General features: G+C 48.1%; 1 protein-coding gene across 1 annotated transcript in view; it reads left to right on the top strand.

Moving 5' to 3' along the window:
* ANKH (ANKH inorganic pyrophosphate transport regulator) overlaps positions 1–8,967 on the top strand; it is a 147,076-nt gene extending 138,109 nt beyond the window's left edge. Inside the window, exons 9-12 of the mRNA XM_060244314.1 lie at positions 3,384–3,513; positions 4,030–4,153; positions 5,478–5,577; positions 7,037–8,967. Of these exons, the coding sequence (XP_060100297.1) occupies positions 3,384–3,513; positions 4,030–4,153; positions 5,478–5,577; positions 7,037–7,153 (471 nt within the window). The 3' untranslated portion in view covers positions 7,154–8,967. The remainder of the gene's footprint in view (positions 1–3,383; positions 3,514–4,029; positions 4,154–5,477; positions 5,578–7,036) is intronic.
* Positions 8,968–23,169: the final 14,202 nt, after the last annotated feature.

Here is a 23,169-nt window from a genome sequence, read left to right as displayed (position 1 = left end):
TTTCATTAGTCCCAACCACTGGGATCTCAGCTCCCCTAACAAACAAGAGAAATACATGGCATTACAAATCTAACATCCGATTGCCTTTAGAAGATGTAAGAGAGTCTCTTGATGTACAAAGGGAATTGACTTTCATAAGTACTTGTCTGTGCAAGCAAACATTAATTTATTCTCCTCTGAATATGCTGCGCTTCAAATCTGCCTGCTCCACTGCTGTTATAATTGCAGATATTTGCCATCCTGCAAATCCTCCCCCTCTTCAATGCCTTCTCTTCAACCATGAAAGTGGATAAATCTCTTTCTAGAATTAAGAACAATAAGGAGGAGAGCTTAAAAAAAAACCCAACCTTGAATTTATCTAATTCTCCATGTCCACGTTAGTGTGTGTGTGTGTGTAAGATAAGATCACAAGGATTCCAAAGTGGTTTTTAATTGGACAATGGTGTGCTCAGCTTCTGTTCATCTGTATTCTTTGCAGCTTATTCTCTGCTTTCAGTAGCAAGGTCACCTTTTAGGTCTCCTATTATTGGCTTCTAGAATGACAGAGGGCATGAGCTCCATGGGAACAGCTGGATGGTTAAGGTCATGGCAGAAAAGGAGACGGTACCATCGACAGGGGTATAGGGGTCTTAGTGGACCATATGTGAACATGAGTCAACAGTGTGATGTGGTGGCTAAAAAGGCAAATGCAATTTTGGACTGTATCAACAGAAGTATAGTGTCCAGATCATGTGAAGAAGATATTGGATTTATATCCCGCCCTCCCCTCCGAATCTCAGAGTGGCTCACAATCCCCTTTATCTTCCTCCCCCACAACAGACACCCTGTGAGCTGGGTGGGGCTGAGAGAACTCTCACAGCAGCTGCCCTTTCAAGGACAACCTCTGCCAGAGCTATGGCTGACCCAAGGCCATTCCAGCAGGTGCAAATGGAGGAGTGGGGAATCAAACCCGGTTCTCCCAGATAAGAGTTCGCACACTTAACCGCTACACCAAACTGGCTCTGAAGGGATGGTATCGCTTTACTCTGCTCTTGTAAGACCTCACCTGGAGTCTTGTGTTTAGCTTTGGGCACCACATTTTAAGAAGGATATAGAGAAGCTGGCACAGGTCCAGAGGAGGGCGACGAAGATGGTGAGGGGTCTGGAGACCAAGTCCTATGAAGAAAGGTTGAAGGAGTTGGGGATGTTTAGCCTGGAAAGGACACGGCTGAGAGGTGATATCACCATCTTCAAGTACTTGAAGGGCTGTCATCTAGAGGATGGTGTGGAATTCTATGGCCCCAGAAGGTAGGACCAAAACCAATGGGTTGAAATTAAATCAGAAGAGTTTCCGGCTCAACATTAGGAAGAACTTCCTGATGGTTGGAGCGGTTCCTCAGTGGAACAGGCTTCCTCTGGAGGTGGTGGGCTCTCCTTCCTTGGAGGTTTTTAAACAGAGGCTAGATGGCCATCTGACAGCAGTGAAGATCTTGTGAATTTTGGGGGATGTATTTGTGAGTTTCCTGCATTGTGTAGGGGGTTGGACTAGATGACCCTGGAGGTCCCTTCCAACTCCATGATTCTATGACAGGGCTGTTCTAGAAGTGATGGGGTGAGAACTGGAAAGCAGATGCTTCTGGAGCCTGTAACTAGCCAGTATGGGGTAGGAAGGGAAGGCTAAGGAGATGCTGGACCCCGGGCACTGCCATTTAGCCACGGAGGTCTGGTCACTCTCTCTCTCAGATGGAGCTGATTTCTCCCCCAGGGTTGCTTTGAGGGGGAGACCAAGGACACTTGCTGTGCTTCTTACGAGGAGAATGGAAACACAAATGGGGGGGGGGGGCACATGAAATGAATTAACAGTCAGATAAACTACACAGCATGGAAATCGCCATAGGGCTTATCTAATGTCACTTTATTGGCACTGGCCATTAAGCTTTCCACTGAGACTGGGTGGATATCATTGTACCCTTTCAGGCAATGTCCACGCCTAATTTAAGACCTTGTTGAGCTGCATGGTAGCCTTTTATAGTATTACTAAAATATATATTGAATGAAACAGCCTTCCTTCCTTCCCTTTCGTTGCTAACTTTGGAACGTTCCTGTAAGCGGGATTCTCCCATAGGTAGCTCTTCAGCTGCTGGTAGAGAATGATCATGCAAAACTCAAAGACCTGAGAAGAGTCTCTGTGGGTGTGTGTGTGTGTGTGCACGCACACATGTATGTATGTGAAGGGGGCTGGAATGAGGTCTGCCTTATGGGTGGGAAGCAAATTTAATAAATTAACAGGAAACTTATTTACGTACAACACTTTAATAGCTTGGGATATTTTTAATTATGCAGAAACAGCTCTTGTTAAAGAAAAGGTGGGTGACACCTGTTCTAAGCCCCACCCCCAAGCCCCTTTCACAGCCTTTCCTCTTTTCAGATAGAGTGTAATGACATATGGGGGGGGCAAAGAGAAAAAGGAACAGGTTTTTCATAAAGAAAAAGAAACCATTGGCATGTGCTAAAGTCTAATGAATGGAACCCATCATGTATTTAGCTCTGCTATCCGTTTCTTAAGCAGTACTGCATTAAAAGAGCCCAGAGTGTGCAGTTATTTGGTCTAGTCTGGCTGTGATGGGTCATCTGCTGTGTCCTGTCACTGTCAGTTTCTGTGAATATGCCACTCATTGTCTCTGTATGATGCTGCTGAACAGCTTCCTAGCTTGGTACATCAAGAAGGCGAAGTTTGGTGGAGTTTAATAACTTTGAATGAAATTGTAATTCTCTGGCGACAGATTCTACATTTGTGTGCTGTCTTCAGTAGGCCTCGGATTCAGTGGGAGCTCACAGGAGCACAGCTCCTGAACCTTTCTGAGAGTTCCACCTCCTCCTTCTGAGAGTTCCACCTCCTTGTCCATTGAATAGCAGGTGCAGCTGCATCACAATCCCTGGATGAGCTCCACCACCTCTTTTCCTACAAAACGACCCCTGGTGTTCAGACACATTTGTAGTGGCCTGTGCTTTTGTGAGCCACGTTGTCAAACACAAGAGGTGTCAGCCGGGGTAGTTGGCTCAAACAGCCCAAGCAGGGCTCTGAGGAGGAACATCACGTGGCCTGCATGCCAGATGACATGGTCTGGGGAGGGGGGGGGGGGCAGGTCTTATAGGCTGACCATTTTTTTCTCCTGGAAATAAAAGTATATTTCTTAAAAAGAGGGATGGGATTCCTTGAGGGAGGGTGAGGTTTACTGTTAGGCAAGAAGGCATCACAGTGGTCCTGCTGAAAATGCAGCAATATGTAAAAAGGATGGAGGCTTTCAAAGGTCAGTAAATAGTGTCAAAGGCCAGTTATTGGGAAAGTGTGAGATGCTGTCCGGTTCTTCTTTTCTTATTTCCTTTCTGGTCTTTGTCCCCAGCTCTGCTTTGTGATGTTTTGGACTCCAAACGTGTCAGAGAGGATATTAGTCGACATAATTGGAGTGGATTTTGCCTTTGCGGAGCTTTGTGTCATTCCTTTGCGTATCTTCTCCTTCTTCCCAATTCCAGGTATGGGGAAAATGTGTGGGGGAGGGAGGCAGGGAAGATAACACTGGTCACAGCAGTCCCTCATTGCTCTACAGAGTTACTGAATAAAGTTCAGCTGGAGAGAACACCGTGACTCCGTGATAGTTCACCCAAAAGATGAAAGTGCTTTGATGGAGAATGTCCAATTTTTTTTTGTCTTGCAATATAGGAAACTGGAGTTTGGCTCATACATTGCACTTTAGTTTGTAGACAGACATTATGATCACACTGTCAAACAGCTGAGCCCAAGGTGTTCCCATCTCACCAATGTTATTAATTTCTTTGAACCATTAACGATAACCGAGCCATTAATAATAACCCCTGATGAATTTGAACTTTGTCAGGCAAAGCATGAACTTTTATGAGGCCCTTGTGAGCACATGATCTCAGAGGACCGCAGGGGTCCAAATGTGGCTGTGCATTTTGACAGAGAGCGCTGAAATCATCTCTGCTTCGGGCTGCCCTGGGCTGAGACCTGAGGAGTCTTTCTTTTCACAGTCACAGTGCGGGCACACTTGACCGGATGGCTGATGACCCTGAAGAAGACCTTTGTGCTGGCCCCAAGCTCAGTGCTGCGGATTATTGTCCTCATCACCAGCCTGATCGTGCTGCCTTACTTGGGGTAAGAGCCCCCTTTCCTCTCTGCCACTTCCCCTGACATTCCAACACACACACATCCCACTTCCCAATATGCGACATAAACCAACAATACTGGATCCATCTGCTTGGCAAGTGATGTGCACAAGAGACAGACAGGGGAGGTGAAAGTGGCTGCCAAGTCATAGCAACCCCTGGTGGGGTTTTCAAGGCAAGAGACGTTCCAAGGTGGTGTGGCCTTGCCTGCCTCTGATTCATCCCCCTGGGTTTCCTTAGAGGTCTCCCATCCAAATACTAGTCAGGACCGATCCTGCTGAGCTTCCGAGATCTGATGAGAGTGGGGCAGTTTGGCCTATTTTCCCATGAATGGGAAATATTAGAAAGTTTGTCAAATCTTAGAGTTCAGCAAAATTCACACCGGGAAGGGGGGCGGGGACAATGGAGCCCAGAGTATTTGGTGGGGGGGAGAGAGCAGTAAAATTTAGAGGTTCTGGAGCTCTGCTCCTGTGAGCTTCTGCTCAAAATGGTACACAGTACTCCAAATAAGGCCGCACCATCAATTTATACAGGGGCGTTATGATACTGGCTGATTTGTTTTCAATTCCCTTCCTAATAATTTCTGAAAGCAAAACTATTTCTCAGTGGCTCCATAAAACGATGGCTGTGGAGAGATCAGGCTGATGAAGGGACAAGGAATGAAACCGCAATTTGACCTAGGAGTGCGGTCCCCTTTCTCTCTCCAGTGGAATTTTTTTGATTCCTTGGTAGTAGCACAGAAGACGACAGGACATAGAAACGTGCACAGGAAGCGGGCTTTGCCCCATATATGGAGTTGTGTGGACTTTTTCACCGTTAGACTTCTTCTGTGATTGCGCTATTCTGGGAGCATTACTGTAGGTTTGAATGTTGTTAAGTCTTTGTCACTAAAATATATGTTTTTACACACTTTGGTGTGATAATAAATATATTTCTGGTGTTGATTATGTTGACCATATTTACACATCGGAACCAGTTGAATTTATATTTTAATCCAGGAGACCTGGCAGCCCTAACTCCCCCCCCCCACACACACGCGCTCATTTTCCAGGGTTCTAATTCACATGAACTGAAGCTGAAAATACGCGTTTCTTCTTTCAGACAAAATGGGGAGAACTGCATGTGGCTCCCACTCCTCATGCATGCAGTTTCCAGGCTCCCAATCAATATGACTCTAATTCTGTGGACAGTTTGATGCCGTTTTAATGACTGGCAATTAATGACTCTGCTTTATCGTTTCTAAAGCCTGTAGTGTAGCATCCCAGTCATTAAGGCTGATCCTGGATTCTCTGTTTCCCCTTTGCTGTTGTTAGTGTCCATGGAGCCACTTTAGGTGTTGGATCCCTTCTGGCTGGCTTTGTTGGAGAATCCACAATGGTCGCAATAGCAGCCTGCTACGTTTATCAGAAAGAGGTAAGTGGTCATTTGCAGAGAAATGATCTCTGCTGTTGTTTGTCTGACTGCTGAAATGGAAAGGAACCTCTCTTGAATTCCAGATATATTAATTCAGGCTACTCACCAGAGGCCTATTTTTATTCTTTCTTGGCTTCTAACCTTGCTTTTTTTTGTTGTTTAATGGATTGCTATTTTATATAGTTATATATTGTGGCCTATAATCATTGATGACTCCTTGAAGGACTTTTGCCAACAGCTGGATTTTTTTTCCACATCTGAGGCAGTCTGGTCTACGAATCAATGGAGTTTTCCCTTCTTTCATTAATTGTTATCTTTTATTTATTGAGCATCTCAGTGTGTAATTTTACTAACTGAGCTGAAACATTTGAATTTGAGTCAAGAAGGTCTGTAAGATGTGATTTCTTTGAACTGGTTCCCCTTTCTGTATGTTCATGGATGTTCTAGGTGTACTTAACTGCATGGTGTGGAGACAGGGGGAAGCTCTTCTCCCTCTCCCATAGCGCTAGAGCCCCCAGGGGAGCTGGGGGGGGGGGGGGTAGGAGATTCAGGACAGATTCTTCTTCACACAGCGCATAGTTAAACTGTGGAACTTGCTGCTAGAGGATGGGGCTGGGGCCGCCAGCTTGGAAGGCTCTAAAGGGGGAGTGGGCAACTTCCGGGAGGATGGGTCTCTCCATTGGGACTGGCCTCAATGGCTGCTGCTAGCCCTGATAGAGAGATGCAGTACCAGAGGCACCTGCCTCATCATCTCAGTGCTGGGGGGGAGCACAGGTCGGGGAGGCAGCTGCCCCAGCAGGGCTCCTCTTATGTTCTCTCCCAAGGGGTAGAAGAGCCTCTTAATGGACTGGCTTGCAAGCCACCCTTGGGTGTAATGTAGGAAACTGATGTGACCCTCTTCCCTTCCGGAGAAGCCAACTAAAGAAAGGGCCCTGAGTCACATAAAAGGGAATAGTCCCGCAGGAGGGAGAGAGGAAGGGAGCAGGTATCAAAGGCAAGCTGAAGCTTTAAGAATGGCAGTGCTAAATGTTTTATACTTACACGTGTGTATGCATATGTAGTCTCCCCACCTGTGAAGCATAATACATGAAGTACGTTTGGACATATTTCTGAAGTGATAAACCTGTTTCTAGCCTGAACTTTTCAAACGATAGGGGAAGATTCACGTAACTGCATGATTCTCCCAGCAGAACATACACAAATTAACTCCCCACCTACTGCTAGATGTCAGGAAGCAGTGCTGTGGCCTAGCTTTCTCCCTGACATCTAGTTTCCTGAGTGCATGGAATGTTTTCTGTGGAGAAGCATTCAGCCGTATGAGCTGCAGTCTAGAGTGGTACAGCCTGGAGACCAGTTTCCCACCACAGTGAGAATGAGAAGGAAGCGTTTTCCTTGATTGAAAATCCAGCGCGAGTGCTATCCCTCTGCCCCATTGCTCTTCTTTCCCTCTGTAACCTAGAAAAAGAAGAGGAATGACAATGAGACAGCTACAGAAGGTGAAGACTCAGCAATGACTGACATGCCTCAGACAGAGGAAATGACGGACATCGTAGAAATGAGAGAAGAGAATGAGTGACGGATTGGGGGTGACTCTTCTCTGTAGGAAAACTGGAAACATCTTTCTTCTCTTTCTTGGGTTTATTTTTTTAAAAAAGAGGCCTTGATTCCAGAGGTTTCAGATAATGAATTCCCTAGCATACCAAGTATGCTGACATAGACAAGGGGCTTAAAGGAACAGTCTCTGCTTTCTCTTCTTCAGCTGAATTCTGCCTCTCACTCCATGCAAACTCAACAGATGTGGCTGCTGTGATGTAGAGGGAACCTCCTTTCTTTCAGCAGTCTCCGTATGTCAACCAAAGTCACGCTATTCATTTATGGACCCTGCTGCCGTCCTCTCAACTTCCTTGAAGCTTTCCCTCCACTCTGGCATACACACACAATTTCTTTTTTAATTAACGAATGATTGAAAATGCAGCGTTTTTGACAAAAATTAGCTTTATTTTACTTGCTTGAAAAAGACTTGTTGACATGTGTCATGGTGGACTCACTGAGTTGAGCTTTCTCGTCATTCAATGTGATGTGCTGTATATTGCTACGAAACAAGGGTCAAAACGGAGGCAGGAGTCAAGAAAAAAGGTAAATAATAGACTACATTAAATAGACCATGATAAATACAAGACAAGTCTTTCTGTTTAGAGTTCATTGTATCATCTGAGATACAGAACAGTCTTTTATAAATCTCTGGTTTCTCAGCTGTGAACCAGTACCTGTACTACACTAACCTTACAGATGTTTTCTAAAGAATATGATGGGTATTTAAAGTGGAAGCTTTATATAGAATATTATTGTCCCATGTAAGGCCCTTTCCTGAGAAGCCTTTTGTTCCTCTGCTTAACGGTGTGCAGGAGACGGTGCTGAGAGGTGGTGTAGAAATTGCTTCTGAGATTATTTCCTAGAAGGAAGATGACAAAGAGGGGGGGAGGAATCCATCGATATTTAAACCAAAGTTCAAATCCAGTGTTTTGAAAGTGTGGCTGTTTGTTCTGTCTGTTCAAAAATATACTTGCTAACTTATACAGAGAATATCATGGTCTATCCATTTTGATGTAGAGAGCTTGGGATAGGGCTGCTACTGCAACACTTCTCCAAGACTGAACTCTAGAAACAAAGCATGCACCAGAGGGATGTTTTTGTCAAAAATAAAGGTCCTTCCATGCCATATAAAGGGGACCTGGAGAGGACTTGATCCAAGGAATAAGTGGTGCATCCATTGCCCATCAATCTGACTGTGCAAGGCATGTGCCCATGGTCTGAATGTGTTGCCAGGTGCGCACAGGGCTTCAGGCTCCTCTGGAGCTCTCAACCATCGGGACGGCTGTAGGACCTCTACAGTTGGCTTTCTGCTGCTGGAGTGGGGATGGGATTTGCCCTCTTCCTGTGCTTGTGGTTGTGTACTGCACAGCTGACTCCAGCTCCCTGGAAGTGGCCATGCACATGTGCACTGCAAAGGGAACAGCTGGTGCGTCAGTGGCCATGGGGGGGCTGGCTCTGGCCGTGCAACACAATGTTCTTTTAATCCTAAAGGAAATGTCTTGAAATAAAATATTTCAAGGTTTCTTTAGCCAAATTATATTTTTCTATATGCTTTAGAATGGTGGAAATTATTTTATTTAATTTTGCACAAATCCATTTTCTAGATTTCTAGAGCAAGTAGCTTAGAATAGATGGAATCTTTAAAAAATAAAATGGCAATCCTATATCAATATATGTGTACATATACACATGTAAGTGTATAAATATATATATTGTATATTATGTGTAATTTATTTGAGGCTGCAGTAAATTTCTTATTTTTCCAAAGCTCAGTAAAGAATTTCTTGTACAATACAAGTTTTGCTTGTGTGCTGAAACTAAGTCTAAAGAAGTCTGCTGTGCTGGGAAGCGTCACATCTCTGCAGAGTTGATATTCAGCTTTGCACTTGCACAGTTGCAATGAAGACGCTAATGTGATGAATCTGTTCTCCAAAGGGACGAGCACCTGCAGGCTCCAGAGTCAAATCTGGCTCTTTGGGAATGCCAGGGGGACTCTGGTTGCCAATCCAGGCCTGACGCCAGGTTTAGGGAGCTCCAAGCAAGAAACCCTTCAGAGGGCCGTGCCCACCAAACGGCAGCTCCTCCTCCTCCTCCTGAGCAACAGTTCCTCCTCAGTTCCACTGGCACATGCTTACGTGGCCACACATCCTTGCTTGTGTGCAGTCAAGAAGGCAGCCCACGGGTGCTGCTATTCGGAATCTGGAAGAGGAGGGAGGAGGACTTAGTGCTGTCACCACCAGGTGGCAGTGTGGGGCAGCACCAAAGACAGCAAGTCATGCCACCTGGAGAACAAAGGCGGGTTGCAGTGGCTGCTGCATCACCACACTGTCAGGAGTTGGCAGTGAGTCATTGTCCCTGACAAGTGCCCAGTGGTGTCCACTCCTGATGCCAGCCCAAAGGGGCGAGTTGTGTGTGAAGGCAGCATTGGAGACAACAGCATGTGCCAAGACCCCACCATGGAGAAAGAAAGGGGGGCTGTACCTCCCCCCACCTAGTTTCAAAATGGGTCTAAGACTAGTTTCTGGTTTTATTTTTTCCATCAAGTCACAGCAGACTTCTGATGACCCCAAAAGAGTTCTGAAGGCCAGAGGTGGTTTTCCATTGGCTGCCTCTGCACAGCAGCCCTGCTATTCCTTCATGGTCTCCCCTCCAGGCTGGACCCTGCTTAGTTTCCAGGATCAGGCTGGCCTGCGGGACGATCCAGGCCAGGGCAGTTGCTGAACGGGGGGGAGGGGGAGGGGGGGTCTAAATACTGGAAATGTTGCACAATAGAAGCAGAGGAGAACAATCCTGATCTGAAGTTTTCAATGCTGTTCGGTCTGATTTTTACAGATGTTAAACAGAGGAAAATCAGTACCGTATAGTATCTATTCTGTGTGTACCGTATGACTTCTCTGTGTGTGAAGCACTCGTGCACAGAAATCTCAACAGACGTTCCTCTTTTCCCCCTGCACTTTGGCAACACAGAGTTCTTCAACATTAGCAAACTCTAAACTTGCATTTCTTCTAAAATAAGAGTGGTTTTATTGTGATGTTTCTTCTGGTATGTCTTTAGAAATGTATGCTGCAGTATATTTATTTTGGCTTAGAGCCATAAAAAAAAAATTTAAAACTCCAGTATTTCAGTGCTTCTTTCTTAGCTAGGTGGATGGATAATTAGCAACTTTCTGGGGACAGAGATGGTTGAAATAAGGAAGCTTCTGGCCCTGCAACTGCCATCCCTCAGATGCTGCTGTATTGAAAGAAAGGATGTTCAATTCCAGGCAGATATTAGATTATTATTTGTTGTTATTCTTGATAGTGGTTTGGATCTAGCCAGCTTTTCCCCTCAGTCTCGCTCCTGAGTACCCACAGCCCCACTCCCCCTGCTTTTTGTCCTGTGATCTCCAGTGTAGCTCCTCCCTCTTTTCACTGCGGGGTAAGGTCACTGGAGCCAATGAACAGAAATCACAGCACACCAGGGTTTGATAACTGTTGCTGGAGATGTTTAAATTGTACCGTCGTCTTAAGATATGATCCTATAAGGAAATACGACTTTACACAGAGAGTGCTTAAAATGGGATTTGCTGCCAGAGGATGTAGTGATGGCCACAGGCACAAGCAGCTTTGAAAGAGGACGAGACAGATTCCTGGAGGAGAGGTCTGCCAGTGGCTCCTAGCCGTGGGGAATGAGGGGGACCTCCACATGGAGAGGCACTAATCTCTGAGTCCCAGAGCCAGGCGGCATCATCAGGGGATCAGCTGCCCTCTTGCTGGCCATTGTGTGACAGGACGCTGGACTAGATGAACTCTTGGTCTGATCCAGCAGGGCTCTTATGATATTTTTAATCTTTATTTTTCAGTGAGTTGAGCATATTCTGACCAAGCACAGCTCCACTAAGCAAATGTTCTCCTTTTTTGCCAAGCTGTAGCATCCGTACGGTTGAACCCCCCAAACTCTTCAAACCATTATGCTGCGAGATAATCTGCAGGTATTTTCTTAATAAAAACTCTAATCTAAATTTCTATATATTACTGGAACATACAGAGCAGATATTATCTGACCAAGCAAAACCACATTTCTTTTGCTTTGTGCCTGAATGTCCTTTGGTGAACCCCTAATGGGCCGATTCAGACTGTCAACATGCAGAAGAACAAATGCTCAGAGAAGATAGAGAGAGAATGTTGGTAGCGTACAGGTGTGTAAAGGGCCACCTTGGAGTGTAATTTGGCATAAGGGCAAAGGATATCTGGGTCCAAGATCACTAAAAGTCATGGAAGTATATTCAAAAGTGTGTACAGAATGTCCTTCCCCCTTTGTCCCCTTCCTGGAGCTGGACCAGGTTGGGTGATCCTCAAAGTGCTAACTTGGTCAAAGAGACTGAAGCAGAGGCTACCTGTTGTGGAGGGTTATCTTATTCAGGGCATGGCGGTCCTTACAAAGGCAAAGCTCTAGGGATTTCCTTTTGCCAAAGAGAGCAGGGGCTGCCGCAGGGAAGACGGAGGCCGGATAAACCTTCTGGCCAGGTTCTTTTCAAGGCAGCCAGTTCTGGCTCTGAGAGGGAATCTAGTTGCCCTGCTGGAGTCGGAGTTCCAGGGATCAGATCAGGAGGGTCGTCTTAGGGTCAGTGTGGAGAAAGCATGTCCAGTTCTTTGGGACTGAAGACGTCAGCATGGTCATGGCGTTTGGAAGGGAGGTCGGCTGGTCCACAGAGCCCTCAGGAGCAGTGGCTCCAGCAGTTTGGAGGGCTCCCAGCAGTGGGGGGATTGGGAGGTGACATGTTGGTGGCCCTGGAAGATTGTGTCAGAACTACCAGGAAATGGGGGGACATGGCCAGGCTGAAAGAAATTATCTCCCAGTGGTTCCCTGTCAGCACCATCCTCAAAGTCCCAGGGCCTTCTGTTAATGGTTTCTATAGCGACAGGCACTGGCTTGGGCTGGGCTGACGCTGCTGGGCAAAGCTGGTGTCCATAAAGTTGCCAGAAGCCCCACAGCCAGCCAGCCATCCTGGTAGGTTTCCAAGCCAGGCATCAATGCTGAGGCCCAGATGTTCCTGGCTGGTCAGCCTGAGCTGCCCCACACAAGACTAGGGTGGCCAAGTCCCATTCAAGAAATATCTGGGGACTTTGGGGGTGGAGCCAGGAGCAAAGTTGTGACAAGCACAATTGAACTCCAAAGGGAGTTCTGGCCATCACGCTTAAAGGGGCTGCCCTCCTTTTAAATGCCTTCCCTTCATTGGAAATAATTGATAGGGGCACATTCTTTTGGGGCTCATAAAATTGGACCCCCTGGCCCAATCCTTTTGAAACTTGGAGGGTATTTTGGGGAGAGGCACTGGATGCTATGCTGCTAATTTGGTGCCTCCCCCTCAAAAAACAGCCCCCCCCCTGAGCCCCAGATACCTGCAGATCAATTCTCCATTATACCCTATGAGAATCAGTCTCCATAGAGAATCAAGGTGTGCCCAGCAGGCATTTCCCTCCCCACTGCTTTCTGATGACCCTGAAGTAGGGGGAGGACCTCCAAATCAGGGCTCCGTGCATGATGCTAAGTTGTCATTTGTTAGAAACTGTTGTTTTAACACCTGGCCACTGTGGGCTCCAGACTCAGCCATAATGTCAAGCAAAATATATTAAAGGAGCCTGAAGGATAAGTAACAGTTGCCACCATTCTTCAGCCTGCTTTGGAGTAGCTACAATTTTACAGAGCTTTCTCTTTTTGCTCACCAGGGCCCTTTCATGGCCAACGAACTCCCCTTCTTCCTTGGCAGGCACCTTCTCCATTCTCAATGAGATGCATTCTGAAGTCCAGCTGATTTGCAGCTTTGAGCCGGTGTGTCTTTGCTGCTCCTCCCTTCCTCCCTCTGCTCCACACACCAGCTGACTCTCAGCTCTGGTTCTCTGCCCTGTCTCTGCAGATGTTTCTCAGCTCCATACCGAGCCAATCTCTTTTTCCTCACAGGCTCACCTCTCTCTTCCAACTCTGAAATTACTTCAGGGGATGAGTCTTCCTGTTGCAACCAGACAGCCTCCACAGGGCTTCCTCTGTTGTCCCTCCCAGTCTTCTTCCAGCTTACAAGTTCACACTCCACAACTGGCCCCTGAGGAACCTGCAACTGGAGATCCTCCAGAAGTTGCCCCTGAGGAGCCTGCAGAAGGAGCTCCTCCACCAGCACTTCCCTCTCTTCCTTTAAGTCCTGGGGCAATAAAGTGCCAGTCCAGTACCTGGTTCATAAGCCCACCAGAATCTGCCTTCACTCAGCAAAAGTGACATAGAGCTCTTGCCAGGACAGCCCAACAAAGGTGCAAAGCCAGGCTCCTCCTCTTGGGCCAAGCCTTGCAGGCTGGTGGCCCCAGTTCAGCCTGGATAGATGAGTGACCCCCAGATGCTGCTTCCAGGGTAGTTGGAACGGCTTCCTTCTCAGCCTGGGGCTGGATCAGTTGTCCACTGTAAACCTAGTGCTTCACCTCCAGCTCTTGTTGATGCTTCCGAGACCAAGGCCACTGCCCCTCGAGGAGGCCTGATTGGCCCTGCCTGCAGAATACAGGACCCTGGGAAATGGCAAGCATATAACTCACAATGATTTCCATGGGCCAATTAACTTGGTGCAAGACAGGGCTGCAGGTCTTCCTGTTGTGATCTTGGTTTTGTGTCACACTAGGAACATTCATGCCGGGGTGACTCTTGATATTGGGGAGGGGCTCTAGCTCACTGATGGGCTACCTGCTTCGCATGCAGAAGGTCCCAGGTTCAATCCCTGGCATCTCCAGTTGGAAAAGGATCAAAAGATACCCTGCAGAACTGTTGCCAGACAGAGTAAATGCAGATGTTGATATACCAAGGGCCTGATAGATTGTAAGGCAGCTTCATACTGCCCTGGAGGTTCCTTCCAACTCTAGGATTCTATGATTTGTACATTCCTGTGCATGTCTCCTCCAAAGACAGCTAGCACACAAGGCCTAGGACCATCCTCAGAATGCCAGCGTCCAGGAGCACCTTCAAGACAGACAAAACCTGTGGCAGGCGAGGAGCTTTCCTGAGTCATGGCTCACTGCTTCAGTCACCTGAAGAATATAGATCAAGATGGGCAGCAGCCATGTTAGTCTGCCTGTAGCTGCTTGAAAGAGCCAGAGTCCAGCCGCACCACCTTCAGGACTAACCAACCTTGTGGCAGGGGAGGAGCTTTTGCAAGTCCCTCCTAGGGGATGTACAGGTTTCCCCATGGTGCAGAGTGTGAAAGCTGCAGTACAGCAGTCCTAAGCTCTGCTCACGACCTGAGTTCGATTCCAGTGGAAGCTGGGTTCAGGTAGCCGGCCCAAGGTTGACTCAGCCTTCCATCCTTCCGAGGTGGGTAAAATGAGTACCCGGCTTGCTGGGGGGGAGTGTAAAAAATTGGGGAAGGCAATGGCAAACCACCCCGTAAAAAGTCTGCCATGAAAGCAATGTCACCCCAGAGATAGAAACAACTGGTGCTTGCACAGGGGACTTTTCCTAGGGTAAGTGGAGGATTAATGTGAGACTGAAGTCCCCTCCTCTTCCATTCTGAGGGCTTAGAGGGGAAGGCAAGGCTCTTGTCAGCCATGGGCAGCTCCATGTGTGCTGGATGAGGTCCCACAGCAGTCTCAGATTTCCTAGTGCTGGGTCCCCCTCCCCTGTTATTCCATTCTGGCGTAGGGCTATGAGAGAGCTTTGTGAGAAACGGCCTAGTGAGAGAATATGGGCGGGGGGGAGGGGACGGGGGGGACAAGTGTAAGAAAGGAGCTGTCTTGCATCAGCGGATGGATTCTCACTGCTGGAGGGAAGCCGAATGGAGCAACAGTGCCCATCCCAGGGGCTTCAACAACTCATGACAAGGATTTCCTTGTTCCCGGAGAGGTCGATCCCTGCCCAGCCCACCAGACCCCAAATGTCTGTCTTTATAATGATCTTGTAAGGAGACAATTTGCTGGTGTTCTTTGTTCCTTCATTTAGAATACGTAAGATCAGCTTTGCCATTAAAGTGTGTGTGCAACATTCACAGCACATCAAGCATGAAAGTTTTGCCCTATTGCGAACCACGTGTCCTGGAGGAGGAATTTATGCTGGCCAGCTGTATGGACTTGATTCACCAAGGTGCAACTCCTGAGAAACAATCGTAGCCAAGTGATCTGTGCTCTCATGATTTCACATGGGCAGACAGAGGTGAAAACGTTTTAATTGTAGTGATGGGATTGTATCCCATGCCAGTTGCCACCTCTTAGAACAAAGATGCAACCCAATTGAATGGAAGAGCATACATTTAAACTATAATCGGATTTAATTGACTTAGATTTTTGATAGCACAATTTAGCCAGCATGTAGAATAGAGAATTTGTTGGTCCTTCAAATCAACTTGGTCCCTGTGTGAGACAGGAAGGAGGACTAAAAGGCCAGTAGAGCTTCCTCTGATGTTACTCAGCTGTCTTGTTGGTCACACACATTATCTAAGGAGCCTAATTCTCACCACCAAGCAGAAGGCTTATCATTGGCAATGCACTGTCCACTCATGTACTACTGTGGACACCTATGGCTACTGTGGCTCCACAGAGGAAGCAACAGTTAGGAGGTGATGAAGTCTATGAAGCAGGACACTGCTGCTAAAGACATTCGGCCGGCCAACCAATCAGTTAAGACTAGAGGGGTATGAAGGCACCCAGTGACAGGTCTTATTGGTAATAGGGCATCCATCGTCTGGCTCAGAATTGCCTGCAATATGTGAATTCTACCAGCACAGGATAAAGTATCTTACAAAAGTTCATGGATTGTAGAATTAGCTACTCTTAAATGTGCAACTTGGGGGTAGGTCTTTTTGGAGGTAAAGCTACCAAGGAGGCTGCCAGGTGTCCTGCCTGTTTCCCCCACAGCCCAGCTGTTAGGGGGGTTTCTCTCTTAGAACCAATTTGGGGATCAAGATAAAATAACACAGTGGCCAAGAGGCATTTTCAGCGGAAGAGAAAGGGGTGCAGCGTAAGGCACCATCTGGTCTTTCCGCAGCCCCACCCCTGCCCCCGACTAGTATTAGGAGAGAGACACTGGGCACAAAGGCTTCTGTTCACTTCACACAGTGCAGTGTTGTTCCCATGGGGTCACTGTGCATTGGCAGGACGTTTCAGCAGGGTGTATTATCACCAGTGCAGTGATGCTTTAAGACCCAAAGAGCAACACTGGTGGGAGAAAGAAAGCCCACATTTGCACCCCCGGAAGCAGCCTTCAGCCTTTGCCAGGATAGAAATGGAAACCTTTGGCTGTGGATTAAAAGATGTGCATCATTCTCTGTAGCCTTGAAGTGCTATAAAATATACACACAAGATAATTCAGTCGCTTCTAGGAGAGTATTTTTGTTACAGTTTCTTGCAACTCTTTCAAAATACAGGACCTTTTCAGAGGTTTTTTTTTTTCTCCTGATGGGATAGTTTAATATTTATTAAGAGGATTGCTTGTTCCTTATTGTGGGTTTTGGTTTTTTGGGGGGTGGGGGGGGTCTTCACTTGCCTTTTAGGAAGCCTCTTGTAAAGCATTCTGCCCTGGATGGCTTTCCTTGGGATTGCAAATATGTAGTGCTGACGTTGACTGAATATCGAGTCACATCGTGATTAAAGACTTTTAAATACCTTCTCCCAGAGTGGAATCTTCTTTGTGATGTCTGGCTCCGCAGCGTTGAAGACTAGCATGGCAGCCAAAGACAGACCCATCCTGGTCCGGCCAGGGCGTGGTGCGCGGAGAGGGGCGCAGTGGCCGCAGTGCTTGCAGCCATGCGTCCTCCTTGCAGAGGGCCCAGCAGGGTGACGCTGCAGAGGTGTCCCCAGTCTGAAGCCTGCTGGCCACAACCAGATCTGAATTTGGGCCTGCAATTGCGAGATGGCCATAGAAAGTGAAGTCCTGATGACGCAGCCTTCAAGAACCGTCAAGGCACACCCCATCCGCCACTTCAGGAAGGTCCTACAATTTACTAATGTGTAGTGATGTAGTTCAGGGGTCCTGAACACAGGGCTGGCCCAGCCACTAAGCAAACTAGGTGATTGCCTAGGGCACCAGCCTTCTGGGGCGCCCCATGTGACTCAGTGATGTTATCAGTGCGGTGGGGAGGGGGCAGAAGTTAGCCTTTCCTCGGGTGCCAGACAGTCTGGGTCCAGTCCTGCCCGAACATGGTGCCCATGCCCCCTGCCAACACCTTTCCTGAAGCCTGCCCAGTGTTCTCAGGAAGTGGGTGGGGCCAGGCAAGGCTCCTGCCCAGCAGGCCTTCTGATTGGCTATGCAAATTAGAAGAACACTGTTGTGGTGGCAGCTCCCACCCCAGTGCTGGTTGTCTTTTCTCTGTCTCCTCTTTTCCAGGGTATTTTTAAAAATAACTCTTCCTGCCCCCTCCTGTTGTGTGTGACTCTGCCTTTCAGAGCAGCCATTTGTAGCTTGCTCCACCTCCCACGGTGGCCATTTTGCGGTTGTCCTGATTAGCTTGGGTCAGAATTTCAAAGATGCCCACAGGCTCCAGAAGTTTGAGGACTCTGACTTTGGGAGTGAAGGAAGACCTCTGACTTCAGGAACATGTGATTGTGTTTCAGTTTTTAGGCTGTGTCACTTCCTTGGAAGCAGCTTTATTTATTTAAAACATTTTTATGCCACCTTTCTGCCCAACCAGGGTCCAAGACACAGCAAACATAAAAACATTAAAATATATCAAGAAGAAGAAGAAGATTGAATTTATACCTCGCCTTTAACTTGGAGTCTCAGAGTGGCTTACAATTTCCTTCCCTTCCCCTCCCAATGGCAGACACCCTGTGAGGCTGAGAGAGCCCTGAGAGAACTGTGACTGACTCAAGGTCACCCAGCTGACCTGGTACTCCAGATTAGAGTCCGTGCTCTTAACCAGTGCACAAAACTGCTCTCAAGCTTAGTTAACTATGCTTTGGGGGTAATGGTATGGAGCCTCTTAAACCTGACCCAACATAAGACCTCATCAGAATCTAGGCCAGCCCACACAGCCAGCCCCCCATCTCCATGACTCTTTTACACACTCTCCCTGAATGATACCTGTTACAGAGTGAAAAGGGAGACCCCTGTGCAAGAAGCACCAGTTGTATCCAAGTCTGGGGTGATGTCGCATCACGATGTTTTCACAGCAGACTTTTTACGGGGTGGTTTGCCATTGCCTTCCCCAGTCATCTACACTCCACCCCCAGCAAGCTGGGTACTCATTTTATTGACCTCAGAAAGATGAAAAGCTGAGTCAACTTTGAGCCGGCTACCTGAACCCAGCTTCCGCCAGGATCGAACTCAGATCGTGAGCAGAGAGCTAGTACTGCAGCTTTACCCCTCTGCACTACGGGGCTCTTCTCTGTTATTCCTAAAGGCAGTGTTTACTCAACTACATGACTAGCTCCTCCCCCCAGGTATGCCATCAAAAGGAGAGGGCTTGTCATCCAAATTACAGTCATATCCAAAAATTCTTTTTTTCTGTGCATCACGTGTGCAAGAGGGTCTAGCAGTCAAGATTGTCTTCCTTTTGAGTAACTGCAGTAGCGGAAATGCAGGGTCGCATCACAAATAAGTCAGGGACTGTAAACATTGTAATAAGCTGCTATAAGTTTGAGTGAGGATGTAAATGGTTGGAATAAACCCTGAAATAAGTCACTGATGGGAAATCTTCACTATTTCTGCTTTTGGGACAGAGGCCAAGGAACGTCACGGACACCCTGTCTTCACAGAGAAGTGCCCCTGAGGGAATTAGGACAAAACGTCCCCAAAGCCCCACAGGGGCCAGGGGCTTCATCATTCTTGCTCCAAACATGCCTGCCTGAGAGGGCAGTACGGGCAAATCTGAACATGAACATTTAATCATCTCCCTGTGATTAAACTGAATTGTGATTCACGTCTAACTCCATCAACGGCTCTGATCGGCATATCAGTCTTCCACATTTGGGCTGGGATTCATGTCCATTATGGCAACTCATCTCTCTGAAGAAGCACCCTCCCCGCAGGAGTGCAAGTCAGACTCAGGACACAGAGGTCACCAGCAGGCCCAGAATGCCGGGCACCCCAGGCAGGGCTAACTTCTGGTGCCCCCTCCCCCGCACTGATCATGTCACAGAGTCACATGGGCATGCCCAGTTTGGTGCCCCCAGAAGGCTGGCGCCCTAGGCTGGTCCTGAACAGGCCGTGCCTTCTGGGAGAAGCAAAATGGCACTGCCTTTTTAGAAAGAAGGTGAACTTCTTTGTGAAGGAGCTCATCCTGCTGGTCCCGGGGGTCTGGAGGATTTGCTCAGAGGGCTAGCGTGAGGGAGGGGCGGGTGCCTCTTGGGAGTCTGGAGGCCTTGCAAATGCAATGTAGGTCTTTGACAGGAGGAAGGATTGTGATCCCTTTTCCATTTTTATTACAGCCCAAAAGTCCCAAATGTTCAGCCCAATTGCTGTCCTGGCTAGTCAGCGCCTGCGTGTTCTGCCCCGATAAAAGTGCCACTGTGGTGCAAGAACTTCTGCCCTGGAGAAGGCAGAGCAAAGCTGGAGTCTGGCAGCACCTTTAAGACCAGCCCAGTTTCATTCTGCTTCAGAGCCTTCTGGGCACCCACTTGAACCCACCCCCAAGAAGGCAGTCGCTGATGTTCCCCCAAGGATCTGCCCTCACAGGGAGGAAGGGCTTCGAGCCCCTGTGGCTGCCAAGGGTGCAGGCCCCACTGGGCGGGGGGAGAGAGATGGCTGCTTTCCAAGACTCATGGTTGGCAGTGGGGCCCAAACTGCTCCTTTCACCTCCCCCACTGAGGAAATGCAGCAGGGTGCCATGTATTTTTGCCTCCTGCACATCCAGCTTTCCTTAGTTCAGCACGGATTGCCGAGGAGCAAAACTGTATCAAGGAGCTGTGTAGATCAGCCACTCTGTAAAAGCCCTTGTGTGAACTGCACAGGCCAGGTCTGTACTTTGTCTCCATCCACAGCTGTGGTTTTGGATGAAACTGCTGCTGTGAAAGTGGCCCCTCACTCGGCCTGAAGGAGCCCACTGAGGGACCCTGACACTCTCTTCAAGCACAGAGAGCACCCTGAGAACACTCTCTTGGAATCAAGGGAAAGCACAAAGAACACGAGGTCTTAAATTAGGGCAGGTGTATTTTTACCTGCAGAGCCTGAGAAGCTCTATTGTCATAACAGAATGTCAACACTCCTGAATCAGATCTGTGGTCCATCAAGGTCAGTGTTGTCTATGCAGACTGGTAGTGGCTCGCTGGAATCTTTCCTGTCACCTGCCTTCTGAACCTTTTCACTGGAGGCTCTGAGGGCTGGACCTGTGACCTTCTGGATGCAAAGCAGATGTTTGGCTACTGAGCTGTGACCAGTGACTGGATGGCTGCTCTATTAGTGGAAACACCTGAACCCCCTGGCAGATTTTCTAAATGACAACTGGCCGTCCGGAACAGGGAGTTGGAGGAATTGGCCACCTCTCTTCTAAACTGCACATGAGCTGCCTTCGAAAAGCAGAGGAGCCAAGCCATCCTTGCTTAATGCAAGGCCGTTAGAATAGGCTTGCCAATCCCCAGGTCCCAGCGGGGGTTCTTCTGCTTTCCCAGGCTCCTTCCTGCCCCCAGTCAGCTGGCCGGTGGGGGGAAGCCAGAGGACCATGTGCCTTTCCACCTCCGGAGGCTTCAGTCTCCGATTGAAAGGCTTCCTCTTGGGATGGTGTGTCTGTGTTACTTTGAAGAAGTTGGCAGCAACTTGTGAGTAGAGAGGCCAATCCCTTGCTTTAGAGTCGCCAGAAACAGGGGCGGGGGGGGGGGAGGGAAACATCTGATGAGCATTTCATTATTCCCTATGTGAGATTGATTCTCATAGGGTATAATGGGGAATTGATCTGGAGGTTTCAGGGGCTCTGGGGGAGCTGTGTTTTGAGGTAGATGCACCACTATTTTCAGTATAGTATCTAGCACCTCTCCCCAAAGTACCTGCCAAGTTTCAAAACGATTGGACCAGGGGGTCCAATTCTATGAGCCCCAAAAGAAGGTGCCCCTATCCTTCATTATTTCCTATGGAAGGAAGACATTTAAAAACATGCTGTCCCTTTAAATGTGATGGCCAGAACTCCCTTGGGAGTTCAATTATGCTTGTCACACCCTTGTTCCTGGCTCTACCCCCCAAAGTCTCTTGACTCCACCCCCAAAGTCCCCAGATATTTGGACTTCGCAACCCTACGTTAGAACCACAAAGTTCTTGAACGGATTTGTCAAACCAAGACATTGGAAATGACATCACATCAACTGAACTATCTAGGTTCAAAAGGAAACACACCTGGAAAAAAGTTATTCCCCCGCCCAATGGAAATTTACAGTATTTTGCTATATGAATGACAGAGAACAAGGATAGATAGAAGGCTTTTCACAATAACCTTCTCTTGCCTACAGTGCCATCTGTTGGCAAGTCACCTAAGCAGCATTGTTGGAAGATTGGCATGGCAGCAGCTATTTTACACAGAATGGACAATTCAGAGGTTTTTCCTTTCTGCCTTTTGTTCAGTGTATAACAGCAAGCCAAGCCTCTGGCTGCACACTTGTCAGCATGGAAACCCCTCTAGATTCTGCTGGACTAACTGGAGGGGGGAAATGGGCCAATATCCCCCTTCCTGCTGCTGAATCACAACAGCACACAGGAAAGCACTGATGGCCCATCTGGCTTGTCTCCTGGGGCAGTTTGGGATCCCCTCAGAGCACCACTGTGCAGGAAGCCCATTAGCACATGGGCAGTTGGACAATGAAGAAAGCTGGCAGGAAGAAAACAGATTTATTTGAAAAGTGGTGCTGGAGGAAAATTTTAGATTCCATGGAGCGCCAAAGACAGATCAGTGGGTTCTAGATCAAATCAAGGCTGAACTTTCCTTAGAAGCTATTTTATTTTTTATTCTATCATATTTATATCCCGTCCTCCCCAAACAGGCTCAGCTACTATGACCAAAGGTCACATTGTGTGAAGAGTCACTGGATAAGACTTTAGAAGAGCCCCGCTGGATCAAACCAGTGAGGGTCCATCTAGGTCAGCATCCTGTCTTACACAGGGGCCAACTAGTTCCTCTTGAGAGCCAACAAAGGGGCAGAGAGGCTGAGGCCTTCGTAAGAACATCAGAAGAGCCCTGCTGGGTCAGACGAGGGAGGGTCCATCTAGTCCAGCCTCCTGTCTCACACAGTGGCCAACCAGTTCCTCTGGAGGGCCAACAGGGCACAGAGGCTGATGCCTTCATAAGAACATAAGAAGAGCCCTGCTGGATCAGACTAATAGTCCATCACATCCAGCCTCCTGTCTTATACAAGTAACCAACCAGTTCTTCTGGAGGGCCAACAACAAAGCATGGAGGCTGAGGCCTCCCCCTGATGTGGCCTTCTGGCTCTGGGATTCACAGGTTAATGCCTCTGAATATCAAGGTTCCCCTCAGTCACCATGGCTAGTAGCCTATTATCCTCCATGAATCGATAAAAGGTAAAGGTAGTCCTCTGTGCAAGCACCAGTCGTTTCTGACTCTGGGGGGATGTTGCATCACAACGTTTTTGCAGCAGACTTTTTACAGGGTGGTTTGCCATTGCCTTCCCCAGCCATCTGCCATCTACCATGAATCGATAGACCTACCTAGATAGGTCTATACAGACCTCTCCTCCATGAATCTATCTAATCCCAGTGATGCTAAGAAAAGAGGAAGACTCATCCTGAGATGGCCTCACTGCATGAAGGGATCCACAAAGGCTCTCCGTCTGCAAGGCCTCAGCGGGACATTTGGGAGGGAGGACACTAATTCAGGGGCCCCTGAGTCAGAAGAGCCCAGCGGCCTGCACGCACCCCCCCCCCTGCTCTGTTCCTGTCTTCCTATACAAGTCTGCAGCCTCCTTCCTGCCACCTTCTCATCAGCCTGGCCCAGGAGGAAGTGGGGGTGGGGGACTTCACTTTTCATGAAATTAGCATTGCCACGTACTGTAAACCTAGCTACGCAGCTCCTTTTACCACCATAAGTGCAGCTACAAACAGAAATGGAAGAAATC

The sequence above is a fragment of the Heteronotia binoei genome, chromosome 7 (genome assembly GCF_032191835.1).
Source record: "Heteronotia binoei isolate CCM8104 ecotype False Entrance Well chromosome 7, APGP_CSIRO_Hbin_v1, whole genome shotgun sequence".
In the NCBI taxonomy this organism is placed as follows: domain Eukaryota; kingdom Metazoa; phylum Chordata; class Lepidosauria; order Squamata; family Gekkonidae; genus Heteronotia; species Heteronotia binoei.
Note: the sequence above shows the minus strand (reverse complement) of the source record. Positions and strands in the feature narration are given on the sequence as shown.